Source organism: Perca flavescens, chromosome 15 (assembly GCF_004354835.1).
Source record: "Perca flavescens isolate YP-PL-M2 chromosome 15, PFLA_1.0, whole genome shotgun sequence".
Classification (NCBI taxonomy): domain Eukaryota; kingdom Metazoa; phylum Chordata; class Actinopteri; order Perciformes; family Percidae; genus Perca; species Perca flavescens.
In genome coordinates this window covers 8,849,498-8,872,625 of record NC_041345.1, presented here as the reverse complement: position 1 = coordinate 8,872,625, position 23,128 = coordinate 8,849,498, and the positions used below count along the sequence as shown (strand labels likewise).

Below are 23,128 nucleotides of genomic sequence, written 5' to 3'. Positions count from 1 at the left end.
TGTTTTTATAGCTGAGAAACAAGGAAGGTCACTGAGTTTGCATAAAATCAAACATATGAAGCATCAATGTTGGTTTAACTGGAGTCAATAGAAGAGTTTGTTCAGTGTTATTATATCTGCAGAGTGAAAATATGCGTGTCATTTTTGATTTCTTCATATCTAGGTACAGATAACTTTATTGCTTTAAACTGTCAATATTGTCTCCACTTTTATATCTAGACTTTCATTTGTGTTAATACACAACAATAATTCCTTAATGACTATATTATTATTCTATCTTCAAACATTAATGATCTTTTTTATATAAAATAGTTATCTCCATACACGATACAAGTAAATTCACTCTAAACAATAACGTTAAATGCTGTCATCACTCATTTCCACTTTCAGCTGTTTTCTCTTAGAATTAATTTTAATGAAATTACAGTATGTGATGGAAAGAGTAAAAAATTGTATTTACCTATTGATTTTTGTTAAACAGCAATATGAGTCATCAGGATTATTAATTCATAATTAAAGCATATATGAAAATAAAATTACAGAATATAAAACAAAAATATTAAGAACCTTAAAACAACAAAAATGTAACATAAAATGTTTAACCCTTTTGTGGTGTTCAGGTCTGCGGGACCCATTTTAAATGTTGGATAAAAGACAAATTATGCTATTTATTATTTCTTCTAACTCAAACTCATTTTTTTTCAAACTCATTGGCCATGGCTCATTTTCTGTGAAAAACATGAAAAATAACTTATTTTCAATGATTGCCCATGGTACCCCCCCCCCTCACACACACACACACACACACACACACACACACACACACACACACACACACACACATACACACACACATAATCATTATATATGAGGTGTTCAGGTCTATCAGACCCGAGTGTATTTAAATGTAGGTGATATGAAACTATGTTGTCTTTCTAAACCTGCTATTCCCACAAAAAGTTACAAAATTGTTACATTTCAAGCACATTCACCTGTTCTGATTACGTTCTAAGAAAAAAGCACCAATACTGACCAAAAATCTTGTTTCTATTTTTTTTTTTACCTTTTTTATAATTTAATTCCCTTGTTTTCTCACAAAAAACGAAAATGATAATATGATCAGAAATGTGATCTTACAGGGGTACAGCAAATATGAACCATACATTATGTATATATCATTGGCATTTGAGCTATAGTAAACATCTATTAAGTATTTTTACGTAAATTGGTATGGCTGTATTGATTTAAAAGCCTAATAATGTGGTGGGTCCACCAGACCCAGGAACATTGGTTGTGTAACAAAAATATGAACACCACACAAGGGTTAAATATATACATTTTATGAAAAGTATTCCAAACTTGTGCACTACCAGCATGAAAGAATGAGTACTGTAGGATTTTGTACAGCTGCTCAACCAACTCCAGTCACTGTGGGTCTCGAGCACAATAATAAACAGCAGAATCTTCAGTCTTCAGACTGTTCATCTGCAGATACAGCTGCTCTCTGCTGTTGTCTCTGGAGATGGTAAACCGGCCTTGAACTGACTGAGAGTAGTATTTGCTACTACCAGTAGTATTAGTAGCAGCAATCCACTCCAGTCCTTTTCCAGGAGCCTGTCTGATCCACGCCATCCATCTGCTACTGAATGACAATCCAGATGTTGTACAGGTCAATCTGTGGGATTCTCCAGGTCTTTTAATCGCTGGTTCAGATTCTGTCAGAGTCTGACCATCAACACCTGTCAAGATATAAATAAACATCACATGAACTTAGTTTTTACACAATTCAAAACTATGTTTAATCAAGAAATGTAAAAATCTTCACCTGCCCAGCAGAGAGTTAAAAGCAGCAGTCCTGTCCTATAGTCCATCATGTTAAACTGTGTGTCCACTGTTCTCTGTCCTCCTCTCTGCACTCAGATAAGTAGAGGTGGAAGATATCTGAGTTTTGCATCGACTCCTCCTCACAGGGAGGAAACATCTGGACTGGAGATATTTAATGAAACTGGGTCAGAGTCAACCTCCAAGTCAGCTGTTTTAATGTTTGTCTGACATGTTTTAATTTGTGTAAAATTTTTAAGTATTAACAGCACAATCAAATGTATTCTAATAATATACAAATTACATCTGACACATTGACATACTGTATATATAAGGGTTATTAAAATGTGTTAAATCATAATTAATCTTGTTATCAAGGCTCTGTTTCTCATTAGTCGTTTTGAGAACAACAGGCAGCACATGGAGTATTTACAATCACATACAATTTCATTCTGATCACAATTTCAACATCTACTATCATTTTTGACAATTAAGTTATTGTCATTTCCCTATTTTATACTATTATAACATTATGACTTTGGCAATTTAGTATTACAGTAGATAATCCTTTGACAATTGAAGAAACTCTACTTTAGTAATGTAACATTATGAACTGGATAAATATTTATTCATCACTTTAAAGTAAAATGTAAAATATATAGAAATATAATATAGATATATCAAAGTACTTTGTAAAGGGGGGGGGGGGGGACTCAGATGTCATTAAGATCACATTGCTGTTTGTTGTCTGTGGAGGTTTTTGTGCAGCTGCTCCACTGTCTTCAGTCACTGTGTCATCTCGAGCACAGAAGTAAACAGCAGAATCTGCTGCTGTCAGGCTCTGGACCTCGAGGTACTGAGTGCTGCTGGGAACATCTTCAGTCATGATGAAACGGCTTTGAAAGGAGCTGCCATAGCTAGCAGAGTTTGAACCTGTATCCATCCTCCCAATCCACTCCAGAGCTTCTCCTGGTCTCTGTCGTATCCAGTGAAGATAGTTGCTTGTCATGCTATAACCAGATATGATACATGACATCTTCACTGTCTCTCCAGGTCTTTTCACCTCAGAGGGAGACTGGTCCAGTTTGATCTCACTCCAAACTCCTGTAAGGAAAGAAATCACAGAGGTTAACTATTAGACTAGAGTGTCTTCAGTGTGTAAAGCAGAAATTACTCTTACCATGAAAAGTAACTATAAAGAATAAACTCAATGAAATCATATTTTCCATTCTGTAATTAACACTGTAATCCAGTGTTTTCTGATCTGAATATTTCTAAGTTTTCTAAAGTGTCCCAGTTGTTCTGTCATAAATGTTCTAAGAGCTGTTGATGGTGTGATTATAAGGAAGGAAGAGTTTGCATGGACCTCCCTCTTCAGGTTTAAAAAGGGACCATGGAAAGCAGATGCACGTTATCATCAGTAGTTTTCTATAAGAGCAGGGAAACTAAAAAATACCAAATACCTGTTCACTATTTCTGCTATGAAATACTACAGGGACAGACAAGATGTACTTTTCTGACAGTATATTGAACTGAGAAATATTTCTTAAATTCAGGTATGGTATGGTGATTAATATCCACGGTAATACAACATGTATTGAATAATAATGTGAATAAAAAGATGCAAACATTCATCAACACCAATTACAATCCAGCTGAATCAATTACAAGATTAACTCAAACCACCATCTGCATTAAGAGGAAGTTTTTCAAATGTTTTCTAAGAAACAGCTGTCTGCTCTGTTTTCTAGCGTGTCCAACATCAATATCAACCTAAATATAGGACTATAAGTTAAATTTCTCCAGCACCAATAATCACATTAAAAAGTTAAAAATAATCTTCTGTTTAATAATATATTGTTTAAATGTGACTTACCTGTTACTGTGACTTCAGTCCCGCTGCCCCAGTAGTCGAAGTAATCACCGTGCTGCATCTCCACTCATTGCTGGAACAAAAACCTGACATACCAAAAATAATGTGTGAAAACCTCATAACGTGACTAAAGAACACATACATCCTGATCAGCATTATCCCCTGATGTCATCCTGGGAGCATGTGTTTTGTGCTGATTCTTAATCAGTTCTTAAAGTTAAGATTTACTGCAAGATGACAATTATGTCTGTGCACCAACTCTGACTTTAAACTACTAATTTACTAACTTTTAACCATGAATCTGCTCATTAAAAAAAATGAACATAGTAGTTACCTCATATTTCAGTAGGAAATATTCAGTCCTGAGCTTTGTTTTTCATCACAAGAATGGGAGAGTGTTAGATTATTGCTCTTACGTTTTTGTTTGGATCTATATCTCAGTGCCCCAGCCCATCACTGTGATAAACACTAAAACAAAACCAAACACTGTTTCCTGCCCTGGAGGGAAGGGGGCCTGTATTATCAGCAGTGGGTAAGAATAAAACAAAATATTCTAATCAACATAACTATATTTAAGGTTGTAAATTGGTTAAATTGTGTTTTGCATTAAACATATATTTTTTTTCAGCTTATCAAAGTTTTAAATTCAATTTTATTTATCATTGATATACCATGACATGACTTATGTATGTATTTCAATATGAAAAAAAATTTAATTTGTTTTAACATTAAAAAAAAAACATTTAATGTATTGATAGAACACCATCCCAATAAAAGTTGGCCAACATCCTTTTATTCAGGCCATAATACACATTTTCTATCCAAAAACATGAATATGTGTTGAGCTGTGGCACTGAATAATAGTAAATAGCTATATTGGTTAAATTATTTTTTTTCAAAATATTTATTAAAATGTTTTGTAAGATATTTGAGAAATACTGGGAGCTTGAAAAGGCTACAGCTTTTTACGGGACTTGAAGAGCTCAGAACAAAACACAGTTAAATGAAAATAAACAATAGATTATATAATTATTGTCATTTGGTGAAATGAAAGGAATGCTGTTGTAAAATTGATGAATACAATCTTAACATCAAAGCAATGATGAACTGTTTTTTAGTTGGACCTTTTGGCAAGCAATCAGTATTGAGAGGTCAGGAAAGACTCAGATCATATTTTTGTTATTGTTCTTACAGCTCAGCCTCATATGAGAGATGATAATCCTGATGGTGTGTGAACTCCACTTTTTGTTTCTATTTAGGGCAAGTTGTGATAAAAGCATAGTGTGGGGAAATGCATCAAATACTGTCAATTATGGGGTATTTAAACTAGTACTTTCTATCAGTGACTGTCACAGTGACATCTGCAGTGGTTTGTGTACAGCTCTGTGGCTTCCTGTATCACTGTGGCTTTCGAGCACAATAATAAACAGCAGAGTCTTCAGTCGTCAGGCTGTTCATCTGCAGATACACCTGGTCCACGTTGTTGTCTCTGGATATGGTGAAGCGATTCTGGACTGACGTTGAATAACCTTTAGTGCTTCCACTTCCAGCAGAAATGTAGGCAACCCATTCCAGGCCTTTTCCTTCAGCTTGTCTGACCCAGCTGATATAAGCATGGCTATCTGCTATTCCTGCATATGTACAGGTCAGTTTGTGGGATTCTCCAGGGCGCTTTACCACTGGTTCAGACTCAGTCAGAGTCTGACTGCAAACACCTGGAGAGAAAAGCAGTTTGATCAGAACAGAGCCAAACAACATACCAAGATATATACATATTTTTAAATTAGCCTCAAAAGAAAGGTGGTAAAAATCTTCACCTGCCCAGCAGATAGTTAACAGCAGCAGTCCTGTCCTATAGTCCATCATGTTAAACTGTGTGTCCACTGTTCTCTGTCCTCCTCTCTGCACTCAGATAAGTAGAGGTGAAGATATCTGAGTTTTGCATCAACTCCTCCTCACAGGGAGGAAACATCTGGACTGGAGATATTTAATGAAACTGAGTCAGAGTCAACCCTCCAAGTCAGCTGTTTTGACCTTTGTCTGACATGGTTTAATTTGTGTAAAATATTTCAGTATTAACACCACAACCAAATGTATTCTAATAATATTCAAATGAACCTTGACACATATAAGATTTATTCAAATGTGTTAATTCATAATTAATCTTGTTATCAAGGCTATGTTTGTCATTAGTCAGCACATGGAGTATTTACAATCATATACAATTCCATTCAGATCTTCATCTACTATCATTTTTGACAATTACGTTATTGTCATTTCACCAGTTTATACTATTTTAACATTATGGTTTGTACTTGATTTTGGCAATTTAGTTTTTCAGTAGATAATGCTTTGATAAATGAAGAAACTCTGTCCAATACTCTAAGTGCTGTAACATCATGAAGAGAATACATATTTTCTCATAAGTATATAGTAAAATATATAGAAATATAATAGATAGATGGATATATCAAATTGCTTTTTTAAGGTGGTGGGGGGGAGAACTCAGATGTCATTAAGATCACATTGTTTGTTGTCTGTGGAGGTTTTTGTGAAGCTGCTCAACTGTCTTCAGTCACTGTGGGTCTCGAGCACAATAATAAACAGCAGAATCTTCAGTCTTCAGACTGTTCATCTGCAGATACACCTGCTGTCTGCTGTTGTCTCTGGAGATGGTAAACCGGCCTTGAACTGACTGAGAGTAGTAGATGTTGCTGCTAACACTGCCGATGCGAGCGATCCATTCCAGCCCTTTTCCAGCAGCCTGTCTGATCCAAGCATTAGCATAATCCCCACCAAACCCAGAATATGTGCAGGTCAGTCTGTGGGATTCTCCAGGTCTTCTAACCACTGGTTCAGACTCAGTCAGTGTTTGACCCTCAGTACCTACAGACATGTAAACAGCTCATTATTTTCTGTAATGCAGCCATGTTGTCTTTGTACCAGGAGGTTTGTCAGAAAAACATCTATTGTTCTTACCTGCCCAGTTAAATGACAGGATGAGAAAAACAACCAAATAATCAGGTCTGATCATTGTTAAAGCCAGTTGTCTCTGTCCAGTCTACAGTGTGTATGTCAGTGATTTAGTGTCTGTCCTTCACTCTGCAACACATATGTAGAGATGGAAGAGATCAGAGATTTGCATTGACTCCTCCTCCTCAAACAGAAACTCAACACAGCTCTGGAAAATATGATTTATATCATTCTTTCATTATATGATTATACGTCTGATTTTCTCAGTAATGAAGATACATTTATTTATTCTCAAATTAGAAGTATTTATATACTTTGCTATACTTTCATTCTGATCAACATCTACTATCATTTTGACAATTACATTATTGTCATTTCATCATTTTATACTATTTTAACATTATGGTTTGTACATGATTTTGGCAATTTAGTTTTTCAGCAAATAATGCTTTGATAAAAGAAGAAACTCTGTCCAATACTCTAAGTGCTGTAACATCATGAAGAGAATACATATTTTCTCATAAGTATATAGTAAAAATATATATATATATATATATATATATATATATATATATATATATATATATATATATATATATATATATATATATATATATATATATATATATCAGCAGCATTTGATCGCCATCCATATTCTGGCTATATCATGCATAAATGTCCAAATATATTCTCAACATATGCTGTTCAAAATCAAAATAGGAACATTATTACCATTATCTTTTGTGGAAAAGCCACTGTCAAATGTAACACTGAAAAACAGGAAGTCACAAACCACGACATCATCTGTTGCTTCCATTGTGGTCATGAATTTGTGTGTGTGTGTGTTTAGAGACACTGTCATATTCTCCTTAGTATTTATTATTCTTCACAAGAATGGGAGAGCGTTAAATTATTGCTCTTAGGTTTTTGTATGGATCTATATCTCAGTGCCCCAGCCCATCACTGTGATAAACACTAATACAAAAACTAAACACCGTTTCCTGCCCTGGAGGGAAGGGGTCCTGCATTATTAGCAGTGGGTAAGAATAAAAGAAAATATTCTAATCTGGTTAAATTGCGTTTTGCATAAAAAAAATATATATATATATATTTCTTCATTTTTCTTCATTTTATCAAAGTTTTAAATTCAATTTTGTTTTGTTTTATTTGTCATTGATATACCATGACATGACTAATGTATGTATTTGAATATGAAAACCTTTTTTTTTTTAACATTTAAAAAACACATTTAATATATTGTTAGAACACCATGCCAGTAAAGGTTGGCCAATATCCTTTTATACAGACCATAATCTTGGATAAAACTCTAAATGAAAATGTATTGAACTGTGGCACTGAATAATCTATAATAGTAAAAACAAACAAACAAAAAAAAAACTATATATCTTTTTTTAATTTTAATTTTAACTTTTTTCAAAATATTTATTAAAATGTTTTGTAAGATATTTGAGAAATACCGGGAGCTTGTAAACGTACAGCTTGTAAAGGAATTAGAAAAGCCCAGAACAAAACACAGTTAAATGAAAATAAACAATAGATTATATAATTATTATCATTTTGTGAAATGAAATTAACCCTGTTGCAAAATTGATGAATAAAAATCTTAACATCAAAGCAATGATAAATGTTTTTTTTTTCATTTGGACCTTTTGGCAAGCCATCAGTAGTGAGAGGTCAGGAAAGACTTAGATATTTTTTTTGTTATTGTTCTTACAGCTCAGCCTCATATAAGAGATGATAATCCTGAAGGTGTGTGAACTCCACTTTTTGTTTCTATTTAGGGCAAGTTGTGATAAAAGCATAGTGTGGGAAAATGCATCAAATACTGTCAATTATGGGGTATTTAAACTAGTACTTTCTATCAGTGACTGTCACAGTGACATCTGCAGTGGTTTGTGTACAGCTCTGTGGCTTCCTGTATCACTGTGGCTCTCGAGCACAATAATAAACAGCAGAGTCTTCAGTCGTCAGGCTGTTCATCTGCAGATACACCTGGTCCACGTTGTTGTCTCTGGATATGGTGAAGCGATTCTGGACTGATGTTGAATAAGCTTTAGTGCTTCCACTTGGAGCAGAAATGTGGGCAACCCATTCCAGGCCTTTTCCTTCAGCTTGTCTGATCCAGCTGATATCAGCATTGCTATCTGATAGTCCTGCATATGTACAGGTCAAGTTTGTGGGATTCTCCAGGGCTTTTTACCACTGGTTCAGACTCAGTCAGAGTCTGACTGCAAACACCTGGAGAGAAAAGCAGTTTGATCAGAACAGAACCAAACAACATACCAAGATATATACATAATTTTACAACTAAATTAGCCTCAAAAGAAAGGTGGTGAAAATCTTCACCTGCCCAGCAGATAGTTAACAGCAGCAGTCCTGTCCTATAGTCCATCATGTTAAACTGTGTGTCCACTGTTCTCTGTCCTCCTCTCTGCACTCAGATAAGTAGAGGTGAAGATATCTGAGTTTTGCATCGACTCCTCCTCACAGGGAGGAAACATCTGGACTGGAGATATTTAATGAAACTGAGTCAGAGTCAACCCTCCAAGTCAGCTGTTTGACCTTTGTCTGACATGGTTTAATTTGTGTAAAATATCTCAGTATTAACACCACAACCAAATGTATTCTAATAACATACAAATGAACCTTGACACATATAAGGTTTATTCAAATTTGTCATTAGTCAGCACATATTTTATTTAAAATCATATACAATTCCATTCAGATCTGCATCTACTATCATTTTTGACAATTACATTATTGTCATTTCACCAGTTTATACAATTATAACATTATGGTTTGTACTTGACGTTGGCAACTTATAATTACAGTACATAATGGTTCTCGACAAATGTAGAAACTCTGTCTAATAACTGAAGTGATGTAACATCATAAAGAGAATAAATATGTACTCATAAGTAAAAAAAAATATATAGAAATATAATGAAGATATATCAAAGTGCTTTGTAAGGGGGGGGGGTGACTCATCCTGTCATTAAGATCACATTGCTGTTTGTTGTCTGTGGAGGTTTTTGTGCAGCTGCTCCACTGTCTTCAGTCACTGTGTCTCTTCGAGCACAGAAGTAAACAGCAGAATCTGCTGCTGTCAGGCTCTGGACCTCGAGGTACTGAGTGCTGCTGGGAACATCTTCAGTCATGATGAAACGGCTTTGAAAGGAGCTGCCATAGCTAGCAGAGTTTCTACCTGTGTCCATCCTCCCAATCCACTCCAGAGCTTCTCCTGGTCTCTGTCGTATCCAGTGAATATCATTGCTTGTCATGCTATAACCAGATATGATACATGACATCTTCACTGTCTCTCCAGGTCTTTTCACCTCAGAGGGAGACTGGTCCAGTTTGATCTCACTCCAAACTCCTGTAAGGAAAGAAATTGTGATAATCATCCAACAAACTTGTAAATCACAGGTTGGACATTTACTAAAGAAGTAAAGCAGAATTATTTTTTTTCTCACCATCAATTAACTACAATTAACAAACTGCAGATAATGGTATTTTCCATTCTGGGAGAAGCACTCATTGTTCAGTGCTCTGATCTGAGTGTTTCAGAAATATATCAAACTGTCCCAGTTGTGTGTTTATAAGAGAGGAAGAGTTTGCATAGACCTCCCTCTACAGGTTTAAAATGGGAACATGTCACACAGATACATTTCCATAAGTAGAGTATCTCTACAACAGCAGAGGAAACTGTGAAATATAAAACTGGTTTCTGGACCGATAGAAGATAATGGGAAATAAACTACAATGTTCTACAATGATCATTAACTCACGGTGTAGCAGTTTAGAGTTTTTTTTCATCTAGTCTGAATACCAGAAGGGAAATTTACATCCTATTTGTGAAGATATATAGCTGCTGTTTAAAATTGCATTGGACAGGAAAAATAAGTCCATAACCATTAATGTTTATTAACACTGCAAAGAGTGCCGTCTTTATTAACGTTCACATTTACAACGTGTGTGTGGTTGAGTCATGCTGGTTGCTGGGTATTTGTGCAGGTCTGTTGGTGGTTTGTATCACTGTGGGGCAACGTACACAGTAATACACAGCTGTGTCCTCAGGCTGCACATTCTGTCCTTTTAGAGTCACTGTTAGAGCAGAAGTGTCTCTGCTGTAGCTGAACTTGTTCTTCAGAGCATTATTTTGGTAAAAGCCACCTCCACCCCACTGACAGGAAATCCAGTCCATTGGTTTTCCTTCCCTCTGTCTGATCCAACCTGTTGCATAGCTGTTATCAGTCAAAGAATAACCAGAGACCTGACAGCTGATGGTCAGAGACTGTCCAGGCTGCACAACCATTGAGTCTGTCTGGATGAGATCAATACTGTTCACACCTGTGGAAACACAAATTAACATTATCTCCATCATTCATCTGACTATTCAGTGTTTCTAATGTGTGTATTAGAGTGAATCCACTGAAAGCTCCTCACAGGATCCAGCAGCCAGCAGCAGTATCAGAGCTACAGAGAACATGTTGATGTTGAAGCTGAACTGATGTCAGCTCTTCTGTCTCTCACTGACACACACACACACACACACTGACACACACACACTTCACTTCTTTATGAGGCAACACACAAGGAGGCAGATTTACATACTGATGATAGTAAATCAGCTGACTAAAGTATATTTGAATAAATCAAAATTAAGATGAAATGTTCAGGTGTTCTCACATAAAGAGAAGGTGAAACCTGGATCTCTGACAAACATATGTTTGATTTTTAATGAAACGGAAATAATGATGTAATGGAAGAGAAACTATTAATTTATTCTGTAGATAAATCAATGAATTTATTCCATCATTTGAAAGGTTATACATACATTCAATGATGTATCACTGATTGTTATGTCAGAGTATTTAAATTGGTTGATTGTACTGTTAATGTTACATTTAATTGTTAACCTAAGACTGTTTCTCTCTTTACTGCAGTGAGCTGGTGTTGAAACCATTAGTGGTCTGAGGGCTCCTCCTCTGGTGGCTTCATGTTACAAGTGTTCAGTCACAGAGGCTGGCTGGGTCAACTGTTCACACTTCACACCTGTTGAAAAGAGAAAATGTTTTGTAACAAACGATCAAGTTATAATGCAAAAGAAGGACCGTTGACTTTAACAAATCCAGAGAGACTCACATCCAGCTGCCAACAGCAGCAGCAGAGCTCCAGAGAACATGGTTTATGTTGAACAAGGTAGGTAGATTAAAGGTGAGTATTCATTTGGTGATTTGAATGTGAATGCAGGAGAATCCAGGTGACGGAGCGAGCAGTGGAGCTGAGTAGGTTGGAGGGAATAAGCAGATCTGACAATGTTTCTGACAGCCAGGCAGAGATGGGGTGAATATCCCGGGAGAGTAACTGCAGACAGAGGAAACGGAGGTAGGTTAACAGCTGGCAGAAAAAAACTGAACTGAACCGAAGCTGATACGCAGGCACAACATAGTGTTTAGGCTAACGATCGGGCAGGGAACGGATGTCAGGTCAGGGCTTCTGAAGTGAAGAGGTGATGATCAGGACCAGGTGTGTAGATAGTAGGGGTGGTACGGTTCATGAAAAAACATCCGAACCACTCGGTTCACTAGTCTTGGTTCGGAGCATGTGTGTGCTGCACGGTTCATCAGTACACTGTTAATGTGCACTAACCACCTACTGTCATAGAGCCCACTTTCGACACCTATGTTAAAACACTTACTGGAAATGACGAGCATGATGAGCGTGATGAATGCAACCCATGGCAACTGATTGGACGATCTCGTCACATGGATCTCGCTGCTCCCGAATTTCAAAACAGACTGTCATGGCGGCTCGTTCAGAATACGATCTCATATTGTACTAAAATAGTTCACCGAAGAGAAATAGGCCGTGCAGTTGCTGAATCTGTCTTCATTTCAGATCGACAAAGGTCAGTTTAAAAGATTTTCGTCAGATTTTGAGAGACACCGAGCCGACCACTCCTCAAGTGGAAGTGCTGCAGGTCACGTCACATGCAGAAATGTCAAGTGGGAGAGATAAGGAAGGCTGCCCGGATTTGGAGGATGCACCAGCGTCCTTTATAGTCTTGTGTGTGGGAACATTTTGGATTTCACGTTACGTATGATGAAATAAAACAATATATAGAACTGCCACTTTGTGCATGTATTGTGCAACATGCATTCAATATGCTAATTTTAGCTATATATCATATGCAAAAGTATATTCTGGAGTGTTAAAGATTAAAAGAAAAAATAACAAGAACCGTACAGAACCGAAAACCGTGACCCTAAAACCGTGATACGAACCGAAACGTGGGTTTTGTGAACCGTACCACCCCTAGTAGATAGCTGATGAGATGCAGGTGAGGGTTGTTGAGGGATCTCCCGCCTTGCTTCGTCGCCAAGCAACCAGACAGGGTGCGTTCAGGAAACTCAGCAAAACATACTCCAGGACAGAATACAGGAAACTCAGGCAGAAAACAGACTCAGGAAGCACGGTTCATGACAGTCTTACATTGTAGAAATGTAAAGTATTTCTAGAAGTTTAATTTCAGCAATCAGATTGTTGGGCTGTCTTTGGACCTTGTATCAATGAGTGAACTTTATTGTGTTGTTAATGTGTTTTCAAGTTTGTGTAGAAAGCAGGATTGTTACTTCATAATAAGAGCATATAAGAAAATAAAATTACAGAATATAAAACAACTTAACAACCTGAAAACAACAAAAATGCAGTATAAAATGTTTAAATATATACATTTTATGAAATATATTTCAAACTTGTGCACTACCAGCCTGAAAGAATGAGTACTGTAGGATTTTGTACAGCTGCTCAACCAACTCCAGTCACTGTGGGTCTCGAGCACAATAATAAACAGCAGAATCTTCAGTCTTCAGACTGTTCATCTGCAGATACAGCTGCTCTCTGCTGTTGTCTCTGGAGACGGTAAACCGGCCTTGGACTGACTGAGAGTAATATTTTCTGTCACTATCAGATTCGATAGTTGCTACAAATTCCAGTCCTTTTCCAGGAGCCTGTCTGATCCAGGCCATCCAGTAGCTACTGAATGACAATCCAGATGTTGTACAGGTCAATCTGTGGGATTCTCCAGGTCTTTTAACCGCTGGTTCAGATTCTGTCAGAGTCTGACCATCAACACCTGTCAAGATATAAAAGATACGTCACAAGAATTTAGTTGTTACACAATTCAAAACTATGTTTAATCAAGATCAGTGAAAATCTTCACCTGCCCAACAGAGAGTTAAAAGCAGCAGTCCTGTCCTATAGTCCATCATGTTAAACTGTGTGTCCACTGTTCTCTGTCCTCCTCTCTGCACTCAGATAAGTAGAGGTGAAGATATCTGAGTTTTGCATCGACTCCTCCTCACAGGGAGGAAACATCTGGACTGGAGATATTTAATGAAACTGAGTCAGAGTCAACCCTCCAATTCAGCTGTTTGATTTTTGTCTGACATGTTTTAATTTGTGTAAAATGTTTCCATATTAACACCACAACCACATTTATTCTAATAATATACAAATTAAATCTGATACATTAAGATACAAGGGTTTTTCTAATGTGTTAAATCATAATTAACCTTGTTATCAAGGCTCTGTTTCTCATTAGTCATTTACAGAACAATAGGCAGCACATGGAGTATTTATAATCATATACAATTTCATAACATCTACTATAATTTTTGACAATTACATTATTATCATTTCACCATTTTATGCTATAATAACATTCTAGTTTTTTTCTTGACTTTGGCAACTTAGTATTACAGTAGATAATGCTTTGACGAGTTTGAAGAAATTTCGGTCTAATACTTTAAGTGATGTAACATCATAAAGATGATACATATTTACTTATGAGTATAAAGTAAAATATATAGAAATATAATGTAGATATATCAAAGTGCTTTGTAATTTGGGGGGGACTCAGATGTCATTAAGATCAAATTGCTGTTTGTTGTCTGTGGAGGTTTTTGTGTACACTTCACACCTGTGGAGGAGAACATGTTGAGTATTGAATCAGTGTAATAACAGTGAACAGTGTGCTGTGATCATACTGTCAGTGTCTCTGCCTCAGTGAGACTCACAGGATCCAGCAGCCAGCAGCAGCAGCAGAGCCACAGAGAACATGGTTGCTATTGAAGGTGATCTGATGGGAGCTTCTCTTCTTCTGCTGCAACTGACAGCATGATATCAAGTCTTTATAGCAGACTGTGAGGAAGTTCACTTTGCATAGAGAAGGACACTGACAGGCTATAAAAGAAGGATGGACTGTCCTGTCACAAGTAGTCAAAGACTGGACTTATGTTAAGAAAATGTATTCTGACACATGAAAGAAATTGTATTTATTATCACAGCAAAGTTAACACAAAGTTACATTCATGTTTAATAATTCTTCACAAAACTTTAAATTCTGTTAAACTAAGATCAACAGAATATGTAATGTCTGCTTTGAGTACTGTAATGGGAAAATTACATTTAAGCATAATTCCTTATATTTTTATGTTTCATTTCTACTTTAATTCTCTCACAAATGCTGAAAGAGTTTTTCTCATTTCCACATGTAGATTTTGATTCTAACTTTGTGAGACATCCAGTCTGGAACATTATGTGAGCACTGTTTGCCTGAACCGATAAAGGTACAAGGTCACCCTAAAACTATCTCCAGTTTTCCCATGCCAGTTAAGATGTAACTGGGGGGGTGAAAGTCGTACAGGGAGGAGGAGGTGAGATGGCTCCGAGATGTCTGCATGTGTATCAGATTGCCTGTCAAAATTGTAGCATCATAATAATCCAAGTGCGTGTGTGCTGTCACTCTGAAGATGCATAAAAACCTGGTGTTCTGTTCACTCATTTGAGAAACTGACTCCACACTGGGCTGCGGCCTTTTGTGGAATCATGTTGCTCCTATTTGCAAATATATATGTACAAAACCCAACTGTTCTTCTCATTTGTTTCAATTTACTAAACTCTGAAAACTCCACCCCATGCTGCAAAGGAAACTTCTACTACAGTACTTACAGGGGAGCTGCAATAAAACCTGAAACAGTTTTATTGAGACTGCAGACTGAAAGTAAATTTTGGCTTGTTTTGACATGTTGAGTTTTTGTACAGCGTTGCTCCTTCCTGTGTCACTGTGGCCCTCGAGCACAATAATAAACAGCAGAATCTTCAGTCTTCAGACTGTTCATCTGCAGATACACCTGCTGTCTGCTGTTTTCTCTGGAGATGGTAAACCGGCCTTTGACTGACTGAGAGTAGAAGATGTAGCTGCTAGCACCGCTGATGCGAGCCATCCATTCCAGTCCTTTTCCAGCAGCCTGTCTGATCCAAGCATTATCATAATCCCCACCAAACCCAGAATATGTACAGGTCAGTCTGTGGGATTCTCCAGGTCTTTTAACCACTGGTTCAGACTCAGTCAGTGTTTGACCCTCAGTACCTACAGACATTTAAACAGCTCATTAGTTACTGTAATGCAGCCATGTTGTCTTTGTAAAAGGTTTGTCAGAAAAACATCTATTGTTCTTACCTGCCCAGTTAAATGACAGGATGAGAAAAACAACCAAATAATCAGGTCTGATCATTGTTAAAGCCAGTTGTCTCTGTCCAGTCTACAGTGTGTATGTCAGTGATTTAGTGTCTGTCCTTCACTCTGCAACACATATGTAGAGATGGAAGAGGTCAGAGATTTGCATTGACTCCTCCTCCTATAAGAGAAACACAACACATATCTGGGGGGAAAGAAATCATAACTTTACATAGTGATTAGGATTTTCTCAATAAGGAAGATAGATTAATTTAGACTCAAATTAGATGTATTTATATACTTTGCTCAGCAGCATTTGCTGGCCATTCAGCTTATATATATCCATTCTGGATATATCATGCATGAATGTCCAAATATATCCTCAACCCCTGCTGTTCAAAATAAAAAAGGAACATTATTACAATTTTTTTTGTAGAAAAGCAAATGTCAATTGTAACAAAAAGCCATATCATTTAATCACTGTAGCATACTGGGAAAACAAACTATCGAGTTATGCCTGTTTTGGGCTGTACATCATCGTGCCCCGCCCCCCACTGAATGATTTCTTTCAAAGATTTGAGAGTGGTGGTAGTACAAGGGCCTCCACCAAGGGGACTGTGTAATATCTTTTAGGCGCACCACTTTTGGACACACTGTTTTGTTAGTAAAGGGAAATAAATATTGGAATAGCCTTCCCTCCACAATAAGGGACCGTCCCACATACATCAATTTTAAAACTCGTTTAAAATTCTGGCTTTTAGAAAACCAAAGATGCACTCACTTTTAACTTTTAACTGCCTCACACATTTCACTATGTGTAACAATGTATGTTCTGTTGTATTTTGTCTTGACTGTTGTTGTTAGTGTTTGTCTTTTCTCTCAAACTATGAGGGTGTTGCATGCTTGTTACTGTTTTCATGTTTTTAATTTTATGTATCTGCCTATGGACAATATATGGTGCTAACTCTAGCATATCTACATTGTGTACTTGTACTGATGTCCATTAATATGCCCTGTCCCTATCTAAATAAACTATTAAAATAAAGTAAAAATAACACTAAAAAACAGAAAGTCACAAACCACAACATCAGCTGTTGCTTCCATTGTGGTCATAAATGTGTGTGTGTGTGTTTAGAGACACTGTCATATTCTACTTAGTATCACCTGACGTCTTATCTTCTACTGCCACCTGGAGGTTCTTGGGAAAATAATTTTTTGAGGTTTTTGTCAAGCTTCTCTGCTTCCTTTAACCAGTGTGTTTCTCTGGCACAGTAATACACAGCAGAGTCCTCTGGCTTTAAGTTGGACAGTCTCAGATAAACCATGCTGTTGCTGTCATCTCTACTGATTTCTACACGGCCCTGAACACTGCTGGCATAAGTGTTACTGCTTGAAGTAGAGTAGCCGCTCCCTATCCATTCCAGTCCTTCTCCTGCAGGTTGTCTGATCCAGCTCATAACACAGCAGCTAAATGTGAAGCCAGATCCCCTGCAGGAGAGACTGAGAGTCTCCCCAGGCTTTTTCACTACTGAACTGGAAGGAATGGACTCCATACTCTGACCTGTACAACCTGATGAAATAAAAGGGAGAGAGGAAACACAGAAGAAATTAATCATCTGGGAAGTTTTCTGGTGTCACTGACAGACCATCAGTCCATGTTGTCTGAGAAAAGATAACACAGCAAGAAGCAGGAGAACTCACAGGGCAGAGAGAGAGCAACCAGCAGAAGAGTGAGTGTGTTCATCATCCTGAGGCTGGAGATGTGACATCTGATGCTCCACACAAAGTACAAGAGCAGTCAGCAGGACAGAAGTACACTGCACAGACTCAAGATTTGCATCAGGACATAATGGGGAGGGAGTGGCTCCTTTTTTGTAGTGTTTTATCATATAACCCTAAAAAATCTGTAAGGTTTATGTTAAATGTACTCACAAATTAACGATAAAATTAATTAACGTAAAATGTGTGGTTGAGTCACATGGGTGCTGGGTATTTTTGCAGGTCTGTTGGTGGTTTGCATCTCTGTAGCGCTATATTTTTAGGAAAGAGCTTATATATATCATAATATATTGAATTTATTTTCTAATTCCAATAATCTTTTTACAAATGCAGGCTCTGAGTCATGATAAACTGTCCCAACATGCTGACAAATACAGTTTTTTATTAATGACATATCTTTCATTATAAATTGTCAATCATGCTTCAGTGCTTCTCACACAGAGATCAGTGTTATTCAGTTTTTATACAGCTTAGTAGTGTTGTGTGTCACTGTGGCTCTCATGCACAATAATAAACTGCAGAGTCTTCTTGTTTCAGACTCTTAACCTCTAAGTGCACACGATTTTGGGAAGTGTCCTTGGTGATGGAAAACTGGCCTTGGACACTTTGGGCAAATATTGTGCCAGTCCCGCCATCGATGCGTCCGATCCATTCCAGTCCTTTCCCTGGTTTCTGACGAATCCAGTGCAGCCAAGCTAGAGACAGTCCGTCCACCTTACAGGACAGAGTGACAGGTTGTCCAGCTCTGCTCACCACTGGCTCTGAGGAGGTGAGGGACTGGCCCTGAGCAGCTGGAAGAGACAGAGTTTAGATTACAGGGAGCCAGCCGACATCCAAAGCTCCTTCTCTCCTCCTTCGCTCAACACTGACTTCACTCACCTGAAATGAGAGCCAAGAGGAGGACACTCTGTACAACTGTCATGGTGGGAACTTGACTCAGTCTGCACCTGCAGAGGCTGTTATGGGGATTATATATTGTGTTGACAGAATGGGGGGGATTATGCTTCAGTGTGAATTTACATTTTAGCAGTGGAAGATACAGAGAGAGAGAGAGAGGTTTTTCGAAACAGACAGAGATAGATTAAATATGTTCATTGGTTCTCTTATTTTCAGTGTGTTTGGACAGTTTTTCAACTGTGTGCATTTCTAAGAGGGTAAGATTGTGTGGTGTGTAGTTCAATGTATACAGTACAAGCTGTAATGTCAGTCTAAGACGTTAATTTAAAAGGTTATTGTTCACCTAAGTGAGGTGGATTACTGCTAATAGAGAAAACAATCTGACAAAGACCCAAGGAAGTAAAATTTTGCCTTATTGCAGTATTACTACAGTATCCATTCAGCTTCTAACCCAATGGCTTACATACACAAGAATAAACAGCAGCTCCTTCAGTCTTCTAACTGTTTATATTGAAATTGATTTGAAATGATGAAATGGAGAAATATACAACTAAATGAATACATTAAGAATCAGTCATAGCTGATTCAGCACCTAAATGTTCTCTAAATGCTCTCAAAGGGTTTGAGTATAAAATTGTAGTTTTGAGTGGCAATCAGTCAAAATCAAAGAGATAAGCAGAACTAAGTGTTTCCATATAGAGGACAGAGAAACTTGAGACTGAAGCATTCTAGGGTTTTTATGAAAGAAAATGTAACATTATTTGTCACTCCTGCTTTAGATGCCACATGGCTGAAATGTGTATGTAGTATTTATTTTATTCATAACGGGACAAGGATTGTTTTGCTGTCTTTGGCTGTTTTGTAAGGAAGTGATAATTGATAGACAGATAGATAGATAGATAGATAGATAGATAGATAGATAGATAGATAGATAGATAGATGATAGATAGATAGATAGATAATTTATTCATCCCGAGGGAAATTTTAGGCTTCCAGTAGCTTAGACAACCATAACACAAAAAACACATACACACATACAGTATATCTCACATACAAGGATAGGACCCCCTCTATAAATGATACACATATCAAGGGGCTATCCTTTAAATAAATTCAATGAATTGAAATTAAGGTAATATATTTTTTTATTGTATATAATGGTTATTGTTGGTGGTTAATAATGTCTATATTTTTCAGGGCACATTTTCATGATTTTATTAAAAACAACAAAATCTAAGACATTGTATTTTTTTCTAAGAATATATCTATAAGAACGGGATCTGAGGAAAGACAAGAAATGTTTCTTACTGCAGGAATTGAAGTAGTTTAATTTAATCAACCAGATCTTTGTGATGTTTTTGGCACTTTTACCAACAAGTGATCTTTATTGTGTTTTTGTGTGTTTAATGTTGAGTAATAATATTTCTCAGGAAAGCAGGACGTTATATAATGAAGATACAAAGGGTAATTTATTATAAAAATGATACATAATGTAAAATTTAGGGAAAGAAAAATGAAAAAAGTAGTAATATTAAAAAATATATGATATAAAATATATGATATAAATAATACATTCATATATCATCTTCATTATTTGGCTTCATCAGGCCCAGTAAGAATACTGTAGGATTTTGTACAGCTGCTCAACCAACTCCAGTCACTGTGGGTGTCGAGCACAATAATAAACAGCAGAATCTTCAGTCTTCAGACTGTTCATCTGCAGATACAGCTGCTCTCTGCTGTTGTCTCTGGAGATGGTAAACCGGCCTTGGACTGACTGAGAGTAGAAGATGTTAGTACTGTGGATACTAGCGCAATCCACTCCAGTCCTTTTCCAGGAGCCTGTCTGATCCAGGCCATATAGTTACTACTGAATGACAATCCAGATGTTGTACAGGTCAATCTGTGTGATTCTCCAGGTCTTTTAATCGCTGGTTCAGATTCTGTCAGAGTCTGACCATCAACACCTGTCAAGAGGATTAAAAAAAAAACCCACATGAATTTTGTTGTTACACAATTCAAAACTATGTTTAATTAAGATCAGTAAAAATCTTCACCTGCCCAGCAGAGAGTTAAAAGCAGCAGTCCTGTCCTATAGTCCATCATGTTAAACTGTGTGTCCACTGTTCTCTGTCCTCCTCTCTGCACTCAGATAAGTAGAGGTGGAAGATATCTGAGTTTTTAACTCCTCCATCAACAGTGTCCCTCCTCACATTGGGAGGAAACATCTGGACATTTTTGGACTTAATCCTAACATCATTTTAACACATTTATTTTTGGTTTTTTTTTTTTTGAAACTACAAAGAATGAATGTGTACTGAACAGGAAGTGTCCATATTAGTTTGAACATTTTTAAATGCTGTTTAACAATGAGTTTGAACATTTTTAAAACAAGGTATCAACATTACCACAACAATAATTTAAGCACAATGTCATCTGATTGATTATTTTTAAATGATAAGCTACAACCTGTGGATCAGTGGTGCCCAGCACACCTGGATGTGGCATTGTGATGGTTTATGGTCATTTCATGGCAGAAAAGTTGGTAACAGATTATCATTAGGAGGAGAACATCTATATCTGGAGCATTAGGGGCTGAAAACAATTAAATATAACATTTAGTGCTTTTCTTCCCTGTCTTTGTTCCTGTTTATGGATGTCATAAGTGTTAAAGCAAGTCCTTGTCTGCCCTCTAGAGTTTTAAAACAGGAATGGTAGCTACTTTTAACATTTAAGAAGATAACTCACTTGTGACACCCAATAAGATTAGTTTGTTATTCAAGCCCTGTGCTTTTTCCCTGTTTCCCTTCCTTCCACCCATTGCATGCTGGGATACACTCACAGCACCAACATGACAGTGAATGAAAAGCAGAAGATGCATTGTTGTAACTGATGATTAGAGGATTATAATTTTCTTTATTTTTTTCATTACAGCTCAGAATGTTTTTTATTAGCTTCAGATTTTTAATTGAAAACAAAACAAATGTCATTGTATCATAATAATGTAAACCTGTAAACCCAAAAATATTAACGAACTTTCAACAAGGTTTTGGTTTGTTGATGCTTCCTTTTAATGGCTGTAAAATCTGTGAATTCCAGCAATTAGTGTAAAATTGTTCCTGTCATTCTGTCATTTTCGTGAAAAAACTCCTCCTTTTTGATTGAACAATGTTTTTTGTTTCCCCAAAACATTTTCATGGTATGGCCAGTGATGCCACGTAACGCGTTACTAGTAACGCGTTACTCTAATCTGAGCACTTTTTTCAGTAACGAGTAATCTAACGCGTTACTATTTCCAAACCAGTAATCAGATTAAAGTTACTTATCCAAGTCACTGTGCGTTACTATTTGTCATTTTCCTTAGTAAAAATATATATTTTTGCTTTCTTCTTGCATCTCAGGGAGTGAAGTCACGTATGCGACAAGTCACGTTTTCAGCATGTGTACCACGCAGCGACACAAACGTAAACAACAATGGAGGGAGGAGAGAGATGCGCGTTTTCCAGCTGGAAATACAGTCACTATTTTGCGTTTGTGTCAGCTAAAGACGTCAATATTAAGGTTCGTTGTACACTGTGCTGGTGGCGACTACGTCAAATTTGAAGAAACATTTGGAGTCGCAGCACTGCAGTCAAACTTACAGAGTAAGTCCCAGCAGGTGGAGCGAAGCAGAGAAAAGGTCCCCCACCACCCAAACAACAAAAGCTGGACTTTGGTGCAAAACCAGTAAGTGGGGAAGAGTTGAAGAAGTTGTATGCTTGGTTTTAGATCGACAAACATTATCTTATGTCTCCTTTTTTTCAAATTTGAAATTTTGAGTCCTGACAATAAGAACAGGGTTTCATGCATTTGTTCCAGGAAAACTCTGACATCCAACATGTTTCAGTTGTGTGCATTTAACAATGTAAACATGTAATTCAGTTTTTGTTGTGGGAGAAAAGACAATGATCAGTGATTGAAACCTCAAAGTATTTAAAGTCAAGCAAGAGTGCAGGCTGTGTGCTGGTGTTGAAACCATTAGTGGTCTGAGGGCTCCTCCTCTGGTGGCTTCATGTTACAAGTGTTCAGGCTCTGAGGGGTTTTTGTTCAGGTCTACTGATGGTTTGTGTTACTGTGGCTCTCTGGCACAGTAATACACAGCAGTGTCTTCAGGCTGCACATTCTGTCCATTTAGAGTCACTGTGTTGCTGGAAGTCTCTAAGTCGATACTGAACTTGTTCTTCAGTGAATCTTTGTAGTAT

General features: G+C 37.1%; 1 pseudogene and 5 gene segments (V, D, J or C); all 6 read right to left on the bottom strand.

Annotated features, from left to right (window-relative positions):
• Positions 1–1,382: 1,382 nt before the first annotated feature.
• LOC114569130 (immunoglobulin heavy variable 3-7-like) lies at positions 1,383–1,954 on the bottom strand. The segment is given in 2 exon segments: positions 1,383–1,739; positions 1,826–1,954. Coding segments are annotated over 2 exon segments (363 nt in total).
• Positions 1,955–5,092: 3,138 nt separating this feature from the next.
• On the bottom strand, positions 5,093–5,631 carry LOC114569123 (immunoglobulin heavy variable 3-11-like). The segment is given in 2 exon segments: positions 5,093–5,409; positions 5,512–5,631. Coding segments are annotated over 2 exon segments (366 nt in total).
• Positions 5,632–6,269: 638 nt separating this feature from the next.
• On the bottom strand, positions 6,270–6,762 carry LOC114569398 (immunoglobulin heavy variable 3-21-like; annotated as a pseudogene).
• A 9,051-nt stretch (positions 6,763–15,813) lies between these two features.
• LOC114569397 (Ig heavy chain V region 6.96-like) lies at positions 15,814–16,303 on the bottom strand. The segment is given in 2 exon segments: positions 15,814–16,124; positions 16,215–16,303. Coding segments are annotated over 2 exon segments (366 nt in total).
• Positions 16,304–17,383: 1,080 nt separating this feature from the next.
• Positions 17,384–18,000, bottom strand: LOC114569396 (Ig heavy chain V region 3-like). The segment is given in 2 exon segments: positions 17,384–17,781; positions 17,913–18,000. Coding segments are annotated over 2 exon segments (444 nt in total).
• A 488-nt stretch (positions 18,001–18,488) lies between these two features.
• LOC114569179 (immunoglobulin heavy variable 1-24-like) lies at positions 18,489–18,921 on the bottom strand. The segment is given in 2 exon segments: positions 18,489–18,781; positions 18,870–18,921. Coding segments are annotated over 2 exon segments (336 nt in total).
• Between the last annotated feature and the right edge of the window lie 4,207 nt (positions 18,922–23,128).